General features: G+C 45.2%; 1 protein-coding gene across 1 annotated transcript in view; it reads right to left on the reverse strand.

Annotated features, from left to right (window-relative positions):
- ryk (receptor like tyrosine kinase) overlaps positions 1-14,508 on the reverse strand; it is a 316,752-nt gene that overhangs the window by 17,852 nt on the left and 284,392 nt on the right. The window contains exon 13 of the mRNA XM_070884019.1: positions 9,004-9,163. Coding sequence (XP_070740120.1) covers positions 9,004-9,163 — 160 coding nt within the window. The remainder of the gene's footprint in view (positions 1-9,003; positions 9,164-14,508) is intronic.

Consider the following 14,508-nt stretch of genomic DNA (forward strand, 5'->3'; position numbering starts at 1 on the left):
TGTGAGATCATGCACTTTGGCAGAAAAAAAATCAAAGAGCAAGTTATTATTTAAATGGAGAAAAATTGCAAAGTGCTGCAGTACAGCGGGACCTGGGGGTGCTTGTGCATGAAGCACAAAAGGTTAGTATGCAGATACAGCAAGTGATCAGGAAGGCCAATGGAATCTTGGCCTTTATTGCAAAGGGGATGGAGTATAAAAGCAGGGAAGTCTTGCTACAGCTATACAGGGTATTGATGAGGCCATAGCTGAAATACTGCGTACTGTTTTGGTTTCCATATTTACAAAAGGATATACTTGCTTTGGAGACAGTTCAGAGAAGGTTCACCAGGTTGATTCCGGAGAAGAGGGGTTGATTTATGAGGAAAGGTTGGGGAGATTGGGCTTCTACTCATTGGAATTCAGAAGAATGAAAGGTGATCTTATCGAAACATACAAGATTATGAGGGGGCTCAACAAGATGGATGCAGAAAGGATGTTTCCACTGATGGGGGAGACTAGAACTAGAGGGCATGATCTTAGAATAAGGGGTCGCCCATTTAAAACTGAGATGAGGAGGAATTTCTTCTTTGAGGGTTGTAAATCTGTGGAATTCGCTGCCTCAGAGACCTGTGGAAGCCGGGACATTGAATAAATTTAAGACAGAGATAGATAGTTTCTTAACTGTTAGGGGATTAAGGGGTTATGGGGAGCGGGCAGGGAAGTGGACCAGAGTCCATGATCGGATCAGCCATGATTGTATTAAATGGCGGAGCAGGCTCGAGGGGCCGTATGGCCTACTCCTACTCCTATTTCTTATGTTCTTATACTATTCGCCTCAACCACACCATGTGGTAGCGAGTTCCACATTCCCACCACTTTCTAGGTAAAGAAGTTTCTCCTGAATTCCTTGTTGGATTTATTAGCGTCTATCATATATTTTCAGCCCCTAGTTTTGGATTCCCGACAAGTGGAAACAACTTTACGTGTACTCTATCAAACTGCTTCATAATTTTTTAAGACCTCTATCAGGTCACTTCTCTAGAAAAGAAAAGACTGAGAGAAGAGCCCCAGCCTGATTAGTCTTTCCTGATAGTTGTATCCTCTCAGTTCTAGTATCATCTCACACTTATCGAAATTGAAATGAATTTGCCATTTACATATCCATTCAACAAGTTTGTTCTGAACTTCTGCAGTGGATTGCAAACACCTCTGGCCACTATACACCTCCCCTGGACGTCAGGATCAAACCCTGCTGCCACCTGGTCAACAAATCAGTCCTGCTCGTCTTCCATCAATCCACTGCACATCTCCGCTAGTCCCGCAGCTATTAGTCTCCCCACCCTCCTCCACTGCTGATTATACACCTAGTTGATGGGTGCTGGCTGCTCAAAGATGAGCCCACATTGTCTATTAGGGGCATCAGCCTCTTGGGCCGAAGAGTTTAACTCTATGCTCTTTCATATTGTCTCTTCCCACTTTCAGTTTATAACCGCTGCATGTCATGCTTATGTAACCCGTTGTCATGTTGTAACTTCTATCTATTTCTTTGATTCACTCCACGTGATATCAAGAAACGGCAGAGCGCACTGGATACAGCAAAGGCTATGGGCCCCGACAGCATCCCGGCTGTCATGCTGAAGACTTGTGCTCCAGAACTAGCTGCGCCTCTAGCCAAGCTGTTTCAGTACAGCTACAACACTGACACCTATTCGACAATGTGGAAAACTGCCCAGGTATGTCCTGTCCACAAAAAGCAGGACATATCCAATCCAGCCAATTACCGCCCCATCAGTCTACTCTCAATCATCAGCAAAGTGATGGAAGGTGTCGTTGACAGTGCTATCAATCACCACTTACTCACCAATAACCTGCTCACCGATGCTCAGTTTGGGTTCTGTCAGGACCACTCGGCCCCAGACCTCATTACAGCTTTGATCCAAATATGGACAAAAGAGCTGAATTCCAGAGGTGAAGTCAGAGAGTGACTGCTTTTGACATCAAGGCAGCATTGACAGAGTGTGGCATCAAGGAGCCCTCGTAAAATTGAAATTAATGGCAATCAGGGGGGAAAACTCTCCACTGGCTGGAGTCATACCTAGCACAAAGGAAGATGGTTGTGGTTTTTAGAGGTCAATCATCCCAGCCCCAAGACATCAGTACAGGAGTTCCTTGGGGCAGTGTCCTAGGCCCAACCATCTTCAGCTGCTTCACCAATGACCTTCCCTCCATCATAAGGTCAGATGTGGGGATGTTCGCTGACGATTGCACAGTGTTCAGTTCCATTCGCAACTCCTCAGATAATGAAACAGTCCATGTCTGTATGCAACAAGACCTGGATGACATTCAGGTTTGGGTTAAGTGGCAATTAACATTCGTGCCACACATGTGCAAGGCAATGATTATCTCCAACAAGCGAGAGTCTAACCATGATATTCAACGGCATTACCATCGCCGAATTCCCCACCATCAACAGCCTGGGGTCACCATTGACCAGAAATTTAACTGGACCAGACACACAAATACTGTGGCTACAGCAGCAGATCAGAGGCTGGGTATTCTGCGGTGAGTGTCTCACCTCCTGACTCCCCAAAACCTTTCCACCATCTACAAGGCACAAGTTAGGAGTGTGATGGAATACTTTCCACTTGCCTGGATGAGTGCAGCTCCAACAACACTCAAGAAGCTCGACACCATCTAGAACAAAGCAGCCGGCTTGATTGGTACCCCATCCACCACCTTCAGCCTTCACTCCCTCCATCACCGATGCACCGTGGCTGCATTGTGTACCATCTACAAGATGCACTGCAGCAACTCACCACGGCTTCTTCAGCAGCACCTCCCAAACCTGCGACCTCTACCACCTAGAAGGACAAGGGCAGCAGATGCATGGAAACACCATCACCTGCAAGTTCCCTTCCAAGTTGTACACCACCCTGACTTGGAAATATATCGCTCTTTCTCATCGTCGCTAAGTCAAAATCCTGGAACACCCTCCCTAACAGCCCTGTGCGAGTACCTTCATCATTAGGACTGCAGCGGTTCAAGAAGGCGGCCCATAACCACCTTCTATGGGGCAATTAGGGATGGGCAATAAATGCTGGCCTTGCGAGTGATACCGACATCCCGGAACAAATGTAAAAAAATGTATTTCTAGATAGGAATGCAAGAACAGGAATATGCCATTTAGCCCCTTGAGCCTGTTCCGCTATTCAGTGCCATCATGGCTGATCTGTGCCCTAACTCCATATACTCGCCTTTGCTAAGTCGCTTAATATCTTTGGTTAACAACAATCTATCAGTATCAGATTTAGAATTAACAAGTGATCCAGCATCAATTGCCGTTTGCGAGAGTTCCAAACTTCTACCACCTTTTGCGTGTAGAAGAGTTTCCTAACTTCACCCCTGAAAGGCCTAGCTCTAATCTTCAGTCCATGTCCCCCCTTGTCCTAGACTTCCCAACCAGCAGAAGTAGTTCCTTTCTACCTACCCCATCAGTTCCCCTAAATATCTTGAAAACTTTGATCAAATCATCCCTTAACCTTTTAAATTCTAGGGAATACACCCCTAGTTTGTGTAATCTCTCCTCAAAATTTAACTCTTGGAGTCCAGGTATCATTCTGGTAAATGTACAATTTACTCCCTCCCAAGACCAATATATCCTTCCTGAGGTGTGGTTCCCTGAACTGCTCACTGTGCTCCAGGTGTGGTCTGACCAGGGTTTTGTGTAGCTGTAGCATAACTTCTAACCCCTTGTAATCTAGTCCTCTAGATACAAAGGCCAGCATTCCATTTCCCTTCTTGATTATTTTCTGTAGCTGTCCATGACATTTTAATGATCTCTTTCAACTACCACTATTTCTAGATTTTCACCATTTAGAAAGTACTCTGATCTATCCTTTTTATCCTTGGATGACCTCACATTTGTCTATATTGAAATTCATTTGCCACAGTTTCATCTATTCGCTGAGGAAGGACGTTTTTGCAATTGAGGGAGTGCAGCAAAGGTTCACCAGACTGATTTCCAGATAGCTGGACTGACATATGAGGAGAGACTGAATCGACTGGGCCTTTATACATTGGAGTTTAGAAGGATGAGAGGGGATCTCATAGAAACATACAAGATTCTGACGGGACGGGACAGGTTAGATGCGGGTAGAATGTTCCGATGTTGGGGAAGTCCAGAACCAGGGGACGTCCAGAACCAGGGGACACAGTCTTAGGATAATGGGTAGGTCATTTAGGACTGAAATGAGGAGAAACTTATTCACTCAGAGAGTTGTTAACCTGTGGAATTCCCTGCCGCAGAGAGTTGTTGATACCAGTTCATTGGATATATTTAAGAGGGAGTTAGATATGGCCCTTACGGCTAAGGGGGTCAAGGGGTATGGAGAGAAAGCAAGAAAGGGGTACTGAGGGAATGATCAGCCATGATCTTATCGAATGGTGGTGCAGGCTCGAAGGGCTAAATGGTCTACTCCTGCACCTATTTTCTATGTTGCAAAAGAGGGTCACTAGACTAATTCCAAGTCTAAAGTATCTTAGTTATCAAGATAGGCTAAAAGTGTTGGGACTCTGTAACTTAGAGCAGCGTAGGGGGGATAGATTATTAAATAGGTTAGGCAGGACCAGGGGTCATAAATTTAAGTTGTATAAGGCTAGATCTAGGTTAGATGTCTCAGGAGGTGGTTCTTTTCAGAGAATAGTGGACCTCTGGAACAAGCTGCCGTTTCATGTGGCGGATGCAGACTCACTGAATTCCTTCAAACGAAAGCTGAATTTGTTTCTGCACCTATTTTCTATGTTTCTAGTCTATCAATACATCTCTGTAATTTTATGCTTCCATCTACACTGCTTACAATGCTGCCTATCTTTGTGTCATTGGCAACCTTGGATATGTGGCTTTCTAATCATCATCAGGCACACTTGATTAAGTATTTCAAGTTACTGAGCCAACAAATCACTCTCATGACTTAGCACTTAGTGTACAAGCCCCCAACATTCTTCTACAGAAGAGGAGAATAAAAAAATATTATTCAGTTTTAAAATAAAGTGAATTGAATATAACAGAACACTAATAGTCGATGTTAAATTGAGGATCCTGACTGATTTCAGTATCTAACACACGCTGTCCCTGATTTGAGTGTCAACCTCACTTCGTGTGTGATCTTGTGCTCAACATGAAATCTTCCATTTTGATAATTCATTGCATAATGTTCCTAGTAATATAATGCAAACACATAATTGCCAAGAACCACTACAATAGAAAACAAAGGATCTAGAACTACATAAAGTGAACAAAAATGAAGAAAAGCTGTGTTGGAGTCACCAAAAACTGCATGATTAGACCAATGGGCCATCTGGTATCTCATGAATGTCGGGTCACAAGGTTCATAAAAAAAACAACCACATGGCACTAGAAATAGCTGAAAACAAACACTTAACAACTCAGTTTAGATGTGGCACTGAGTGCTGAGTGACCTGTAACTTTCGAAAAGACCATAAACGGACTTTAAAGTTACTAAAATTTAAAAAATCTTTTGAAAACCGTTTAACAAAGCAGTAGAAAGTAATTAGCAGTTTTACACATACACTTCTTCACAGAAAGTCTTTGAAAGATGTTGCAAAAAAAGACAGATGAGAAGAAGAGGTCCCACACATTTGCCGAGAATGACCTGCAAGCAACTATTAGATTAGTTTGACGTGAGATGTCAGCGGCTGCTATGGAAAAAGCAGTCCAGGGCTCCATGCAAAATAAGCAGTGGCATGGAAGATGCCTTCACTGCAACATCCACGGTCCCACAGATAGCAGACCAGTGCAGAACGAAATATAACAATCTTACCAGAGCTGGGAAGGTACAGATAATTATCCAAATAAAACATTTAATTTTAAAACTGCAGTCTGTGTGAAAGCCAGTGAGTTTTTTCTTTACAAGTTGTTTTAGCTAAATCCAAAGTCAAACGAGTAGTACAACTCTGTTGCCATGGAACACAGATGAATTTCACACCTTTTTATTTCTGCTAGAGAGAGAGCACATTTGAATGCATGAAAAGAAGTCTCTCCCAGCAGTCAGGAACTAATGTGACGTGCTCCCTTTTTCACATTGTTTTGTGTGTAGGGCAAGATAGTTCATAATGCCCAGGAGCGGGGGATGGTGGGTGGGTTTAAAAAACAATTGTTGACATGTTGTGGGCGTCGCTGGCAAGGCCAGCATTTATTGCCCATCCCTAATTGCCCTTGAGTGGCTTGCTGAGCAGTTAAGAGTCAACCACATTGCTGTGGGTCTGGAGTCACATATCGGCCAGACCGGGTAAGGACGGCAGATTTCCTTCCCTAAAGGACATTAGTGAACCAGATGGGTTTTTAATGACAATCTGGTAGCTTTATGGACGCCATTACGGATACTAGTTTTTTATTCCAGATTTATTTAATTAACTGAATTTCGCCAGCTGCCGTGGTGGGATTTGAACTCGTATCTCCGCATTATCAGTCTAGGCCTCTGAATTGCTCGTCCAGTAACATAACCACTATGCTACCGTAGGTTTAGAGTGATCACTTACCCATGAAGACAGGGCCCTGCAACTGCACGGCTACAAGGATGCCGGCTATGGCCTAAGCAGACATTGGACTCAGGAAGGGGAGTGTCACACCCTCTTGCTTTATCTTCTGGCCAGGAGACAGAAGAAGGACATCTGAGATTTGTCAATTCCATGTGCTCCATGGCTGCATGTTTAAAAACTCTGTTGTGGCTGCAGGGCGGGAAAAGGAAACTAGAGTGGGGGGAATGCCTAAAGCAGTGAGAGCGCACTGGTATACACCGCTTCAGGTGATTTGTCTTTTTCCATGTCGTTCATTGAATGTGAAGATAAAACTTAGGTGATGTGGTAAATGAACATGTTTACCATTGTAACATTTGGTTCTTCGCTCCTCCAGGTCCAAGGGAACAACTTGCATTTATATTGCGTCCTTAACATAGTAAAATGCCCCAAGATGCTTCACAGGAGCTTTAAGCAAGTCATGCTCGAGGGAATAGACGGCCTACTCCTGTTCCTAATTCTTATGTTCTTATGTGGCACCATACCACTTAAGGAGATATGAGGACAGGTGACCAAAAACTTTTAAGGTTTTAAGGAGGGTCTTGGAGGAGAGAAAGGTAGAAAGATGGAGGGGTTTAGGGAGGGAATCCCACAGCTGATGATCCAGGCAACAGAAGGCATGGCCGCCAATGTGGAGAGATGAAAATCAGGGATGAGCAGGAGGTCAGAATTGAAGGGTTGTCGGGCTGGATGAGGTTACAGAGATAAGGAAGGGCAAAGCCATGGAAACAAGAATGAGAATCTTAAAATTGAGGCTACGCGGACTGGGAGCGAATGTAGATCAGTGAGCACATGGGTAATATGTGAACAGGACTGGTGTGAGTTACGGCAGCAGAGGACTTCAGAGATGTAGAAATGCGAAGGAGGTTGATTGGGGAGCATGGCAAGAACCTGCAGTGTCTTGGGCACATGAGTCAGGTCCTCAATCAGAATGTAGGGCAGAAGCTGGAAAACTGCCAGGTTGCTACATGTGCAGTTTACATCTACACAGCGAGTACCATTGTACTGCTTCCGCCGCTAGTTTGTCATGCACCACCACCCCCACCCCCTACCGTAGAGGCACCCTTTATGGAAACAGCCCAAGGCCACGAGGGATATGCGGCTAACCAGCAGGAAGGCATCAGTTCTCAGGGCCACTTCTTTCCTCCCTCAGACTTAGTGCCAGACACACAGACATTGCAGGACTCGGCTGCTGAGGACAATCCTCAAATGATACAGACAGCCAGTCGTCACAGTGCAAATTCTCTCCATGTACCCTCAGAGCAGCTTCAGGAACCCAGGCGAGATAAAGGAGAGAAAAAGGGCGACCTTCTTGTGCAGAGACCACTTCCTCCCTCAGTCTCACTTACAGTTCACCCTCAGGCACTCCTGAGAGGGTGCTCGGCTTGTAAAAATGTGTTGCTATTGTTGATGTTGTGTTACTTATTGTTATTTACTGATAGCTACTTATAAATTATTACTCTATTATTGTTGTTGCTGCTGTTAAATAATTGTGAAGTCATTTACAACTTTGAAAAATGTTAATAATTTCAACATGTTTACATTCACAAGTGTTGAAGAAAATCTAGCACTACTTTTAAACTGATTACCTCAATCTTTGTTTAAACTCTCGCAGTGAATAAAAGTTCCACTGTTTGACTTAACCTTGCCTGTCCTATCCTGCGGGAGCAGAGGTGGTGGTGGCCATAAATCACGCCTTTGACAGGTTCATTGTGACACGAATTACCAGCCCTAAATGGCTGCAGTGAGATTAATTCACATTTACAGCACAAATACAGCAATTGCTTGACACACAATAAATGTCAATAGGGTGGATGACGGCTAGGTTCCAATTCTTTGTTGTTTGCGTGGCTTACGGTGAAGCGCCACAATTTGCGGCGGATCAGAACACACTGCGTATGTCTTCTTTGCCACTGCCGGTTTTTTTTTTACACACTAATAATGGCGGATGTTGCGAACTCGTCATTACTTTTCCAAGCAATTTCTGGGCCATTGTTTCCTGACCAGCATGGAACAACCACAAGAGGGGCTATTTGATTATTCCTTGGGAGGCAGTTGTATTGCAAGTGATTTTCATATAGCACACCTTAACGAACCAACTGGGAAAGTCCAGTAGCCAGAAATAAAAGTTGTGCAGCTCTTTTTGCTCTAGGACTCAAAAAGTGATCGAATGAAGTCGTTTTTTTTAATGTGGTGCTAATCATAGAATCATAGAAAATTACGACACAGAAGGAGGGCATTCGGCCCATTGTGTCTGTCGAAAAAGAGCTACCCAGCTGAATCCCACCTTCCAGCACTAGGTCCGTAGTCCTGTAGGGCACAGCACAGTTAACCATAAAGTTATCCCCTCCATCATTTGTAAATTCAAGTGCATTTACATTGCGAGACTAGTTTATTATAGTACAATACACTGAAGAGGTTGCTCACCACATCACTCGCACTGGAAAATTCATTGTTGACGAGGCTTTCAAGCGCCATCCACCGAACAGGTCTATTTTCGTTGTCCCCCAAGCAGTGGTAGTCCATAGGGAAGAGATCCCTGGAGAGAGCATTGTCTGTAATCTTTACCTGAAGACCATCGTCAATTCTAGATGAATGCAAAATTGTAACAGGGAAATGAATTATTAACTTGAACATACAAAGATGTGAACTTCTAAGTTAGAAGTTGTAAAATCTGGTACATCATAAGTTTCTCAAAGTGAACACAAAATACAGAAACCAGAACAGGCGAGTGTGCGTGTTCTGGTCCAGATGGTAAGTGAATACATTCTGATGCTGGCACTGTGCTTAAACAAACCTTAATTGTGCTATGCAGACTTTTTTGAACAAACTATACAAATCACACATTTTAATTTATACAGTACTGGCTGAACAATTTGATTACTGCAGACCAATAATTTATGTCACCTACTGTTCCAAATATCCACTTTATAGTCCGTCACTGGCTATGACTATAGTTTGAAATATGGATTTCCTCAACATATGGGTGGGAAGAAGAAAACTCATGATATTGCATACATAGAATTTACACAAACCTCCTCTTCATCTAACCCCATCAGCATTCCCCTTAAAACTGCAATTATACAGGGCCCTGGTGAGACCGTACCTGGAGTATTGTGTACATATTTGATCTCCTTACCTAAGGAAGGATATACTTGCAATAGAGGGAGTGCAACAAAGGTTCACCAGACTAATTCCTGGGATTGGGGGGGGGGGAGGGGGGGGATTGTCCTATGAGGGAGATTGAGTAGAATAGGCCTATATTCTCTAGCTTGAAAGAATGAGAGGTGATCTCATTGAAACATAAATTCTTACAGGGCCTGACAGAGTAGATGCAGGGAGGATGTTTCCTCTGGCTGGGGAGTCTAGAGCTAGGGGTCACATTTAGCCATTTAGGACTGAGATGAGGAAAAATTTCTTCACTGAGAGGGTGGTGAATCTTTGGAATTCTCTACCCCAAAGGCCTGTGGTGGCTCAATCGTTGAGTATATTCAAGAGGGAGATCAAAATATTTTTGGATATTAAGGGAATCAAGGGATATGTGGAGTTGAGGTAGAAGATCAGTGGCCTGCTCCTGCTCCTATTTCTAATGTTCTGATGTTCTAAATGCATCTATGCTTTTCACCTCAACCGCTCCATGTGGTAGAAAGTTCCACATTCTAACCACTCTCTGGGTAAAGAACTTTCTCCCGAATACCATACTAGATAGATTAGCGACTATCTTAAATTTATGACATCTACGGGGCTAAATTGGACAGCCCCCGAAAATGAGTCCGGGAATCGCAATGTGCGATTAACCCGCGCCCTTTGGATGTAACGAAGGCAGCGTGCCATCTTCGTGCTGCCTGCTCATTTACATGATTTCAGCGTGCACCCAACGCTAAACACGCTGTTGATTGGTTGCATGCTTCAGCATGGGGCCCAAAATCGATACTTGAGCCACTACTTAAAGCTAGCCTGCACTGCTTAAAGCTAACTTGCACTTCTTAAAGGCTGGAGCAGGTGCTGGGAGTCCTGTGTGAGTTGAATCTGACCCAGGAAATATAGAAGAATGGCTGAGTATGGGAGAGAGCGGGCACCCAGGTTTTCCGACGCTGCACTGGAGGTCTTGATAGAGGAAGTGGAAAGGAGGAGCGACATCCTGTATCTGCAGGGGGCCAAGAGAAAAGACAGTGGAAGCAGATAGGCGTAGCACTCAATGCCAGGAGTCTAGTCCCGAGGACCTGGATGCAATGCCGCAAGAAGTTTAATTACCTCACACGAGGGGTCAAAGGCCAGTGAATGCAACTTCAAACCAACTGCACCACTTGCCTCAGGCACTGCTCAAATAACCACATCACACTCGTTCATCTCTTATCATGACTCATACCCAACATTCATAGCTTCAAGTCACCCTTATACACTTAGCACTGTTGCAAGCTTCACACACACACACATCACAGCTTGCACAAACTGCCAACTATTCAACCATGACAGCTACCCAAACACATTGCATGACACACTTAAACAACAACAACTTGGATTTATATAGCACCTTTAACGGAGTGAAATGTCCCAAGGTTCTTCACAGGAGTATTGAGACAAAACATGTGACACCGAGCCACATAAGGAGAAATTAGGGCAGGTGATCAAAAGCTTGGTTAAAGAGGTAGGTTTTAATGAGCATCTTAAAAGAGGAAAGAGGAAAGAGGTAGAGAGGCAGAGAGGTTTAGGCAGGGAATTTCAGAGCTTGGGGCCTAGGTAACAGAAGGCTTGGCCACCATTGATTGAGCGATTATAATCAGGGATGCTCAGGAGGGCAGAATTAGAGGAGCGCTGATATCTCTGGGGTGGGTGGGGGGTTGGGCAGTTTAAGGAAATTACAGAGATAGGGAGGGGCCATGGAGGGATTTGAAAACAAGGATGCGAATTTTGAAATTGAGGCGTTGCTTAACCAGGAGCCAATGTAGGTTAGCAAGCACAGGGGGTGATGGGTGAGCGGGACTTGGTACGAGTTAGGACATGGGCAGCCGAGTTTTGGATCACCTTATGTTTACGTAGGGTAGAATGTGGGAGGCCAACCAGGAGTGCGTTGGAATAGTCAGGTCGAGAGGTAACAAAGGCATGACTGAGGGTTCAGCAGCAGATGAGCTGAGGCACGGGCAGAGACGGGTGATGTTATGGAGGTGGAAATAGGCGGTCTTAGTTATGCTATGGATGTGTGGTCGAAAGCTCATTTCAGGGTCAAATATGACACCAAGGTTGCGAACAGTGTGGTTTAGCCTCAGATAGAAGTTGGGGAGAGGGATGGAGTCAGTGGCTAGGGAACGGAGTTTGTGGTGAAAACAATGGCTTTTGGTCTTCCCATGCAGTTCCCTCTCTTTTGCAGAAGACGGCAGGAACTAACCGTAGGGGGAAAGGCAGCCTGCATGCTCTAATTCCCGTGCTGGCCATTATCGGAAGGGCCCCTGATGAGGCCGTGACCAGCGGCAGGGCTGAAACCATTGAAGAGAATGGCATCCTCATACCTAATCCTCCTTTCCGCATCCCACTTCCTCCTCATGCCACACACACCTGATTTACAAGCTGCAGCTTGTGTAAGCATACACCACTTACTCCTCCTCTCCCCCCTCGCCCCGTCATCTCTCACCACAGCCTAACTCTTGTGGCTTTTTCCTTTCACAAAACCAAGAAGTCTGGTAGCATAGTGGTTGTGTCACTGGGCTAGTATTCCATTGGCCTGGACTAATGATCCATCAGACATTCCACCACAGCAGCTGAGGAATTTAAATTCAGTGAATTCAATAAATCTGGAATAAAAAGCTAGCATCAGTAATGGTCACCATGAAACTACTGGATTGTTGTAAAAACTCGCCTGGTTCACTAATGCCTTTCAGGAAGGAAACCTGCCGCCCTTACCCGGTCTGGCCAGGTAGGAGGCAGCTCGTGCAGAGCACGGAGTGCAACAGCATAGAGTGCCATTTGGGAGTTTGGTAAGTGGGTGAGTTTTAAGGGTTATTCTCTTTAAACCATTTGGAGGCTGGAGTAAATTGTTAGTGGCAATTGCCAGTAGCTTCTAAGTAAGTAGCAGTTTAATTTAAAGGGAAAAAGTTAAACAGTTGGGAATCTTTCAGGTTTAAACAGAGAAAAACAAGGCAACTCTCCAGTAGGAGGCAATTAGCAGCTAGTTAAAACCAGTTCTGTAAACGACTGACCAGTAGTGAGTCATCTGACCCAGATACAGTTTAAAAAGAGGCAGCTCGTGCAGAGCATGGAGTGCAACAGCATAGAGTGGCATTTGTGAGTTTGGTAAGCGGGTGAGTTCGGGCAAGCGGGGGTGGTAGGTGCTGTTTTGTCTTGTTTTTCTTACCAGTGCTGACACTAGAGCAGCTGATAAGGAGTGCAAGAGTAGGAGACGGAGGCCCAGAGACCAGCCCAACCAGTTGCAGTCAAAAATAGAAGGGTGCGAAATCGAGAGGTGACGTCACAGCTAAGCTGGTAAGTGGTTGGCTGTTTGACTGGTAAGTATAACTCTCTTTTAGACTGACTTTTAGATTGGTTTAATTGGCAGCCAACCAATAAGTAGGTGTTTGGTGTTTAAGTAAATTTTAGTAAGTAAATTAATTTAAGGGTTAAGTCATGGCAGGAGAGCTCGGACCCGTGTCATGCTCCTCCTGTGCTATGTGGGAAGTCAGGGACGCTTCCAGTGTCCCCGACTACTATGTGTGTGGGAAGTATGTCCAGCTGCAGCTCCTGACAGACCGCATGACGGCACTGGAGCTGCGGATGGACTCACTCTGGAGCATGCGCGATGCTGACAATGTTGTGGATAGCACATTTAGTGAGTTGGTCACACCGCAGGTAAGGGTTAGGACAGATAGTGAATGGGTGACCAAGAGACAAGGCAAGAGCAGGAAGGTAGTGCAGGCGTCCCCTGCGGTCATCTCCCTTCAAAACAGATATACCGTTTTGGATACTGTTGGGGGAGATGACTTACCAGGGGAAGGCACCAGCAGCCAGGTTCATGGCACCGTGGGTGGCTCTGCTGCACAGAAGGGTGGGAAAAAGAGTGGGAGAGCTATAGTGATAGGCGACTCTATTGTTAGGGGACTAGACAGGAGTTTCTGTGGCCGCAACCGAGACTCCAGGATGGTATATTGCCTCCCTGGTGCAAGGGTCAAGGATGCCTCGGAGCGGCTGCAGAGCATTCTGGAGAGGGAGGGTGAACAGCCAGTTGTCGTGGTACATGTAGGTATCAACGATATAGGTAAGAAGCGGGAAGAGGTCCTACAAGCTGAATTTAGGGAGTTAGGAGTTAAATTTAAAAAGTAGGACCTCAAAGGTAGTAATCTCTGGATTGCTACCAGTGCCACGTGCTAATCAGAATAGAGGGAGCAGGATAGTTAGAATAAATATGTGGCTTGAGCAGTGGTGCAAGAGGGAGGGATTCAAATTACTGGGACGTTGGAACCAGTTCTGGGGGAAGTGGGACCTGTACAAAAGGGACGGTCTGCACTTGGGCAGGACTGGAACTGATGTCCGAGGGGTAACATTTGCTAATGCAGTCCGGGAGTGTTTAAACTAATATGGCAGGGGGATGGGAACCTATGCAACGAGATAGGGCGAAGTAATATGGGCCCCAAGTTTCCACATGTGGCAAAACGGCGCCTGAAAGAAAACGCGCTATTCTCGAGCTTTGCAGCTCGATGTCAGCTTGGGGCGGAGCCTACCACTTGCGCCGATTTTGTAAGTAGGAGGGGGCGGGTACCATTTAAATGAGTTTTTTTCGTGCCGGCAACCCTGCGCGTGCGCGTTGGAGCGTTCGCGCACGCGCAGTGTGAAGGAAACATTGGCACTCGGCCATTTTTGTAGTTCTTTGTAGCTGTTCAATTTTTAACATTTTTAAATAAAACCACATTGCCCTTCCATGATCAGTACTGAGGCTTCTTGCAG

This window comes from Pristiophorus japonicus, chromosome 6, assembly GCF_044704955.1.
Source record: "Pristiophorus japonicus isolate sPriJap1 chromosome 6, sPriJap1.hap1, whole genome shotgun sequence".
Taxonomy (NCBI): domain Eukaryota; kingdom Metazoa; phylum Chordata; class Chondrichthyes; family Pristiophoridae; genus Pristiophorus; species Pristiophorus japonicus.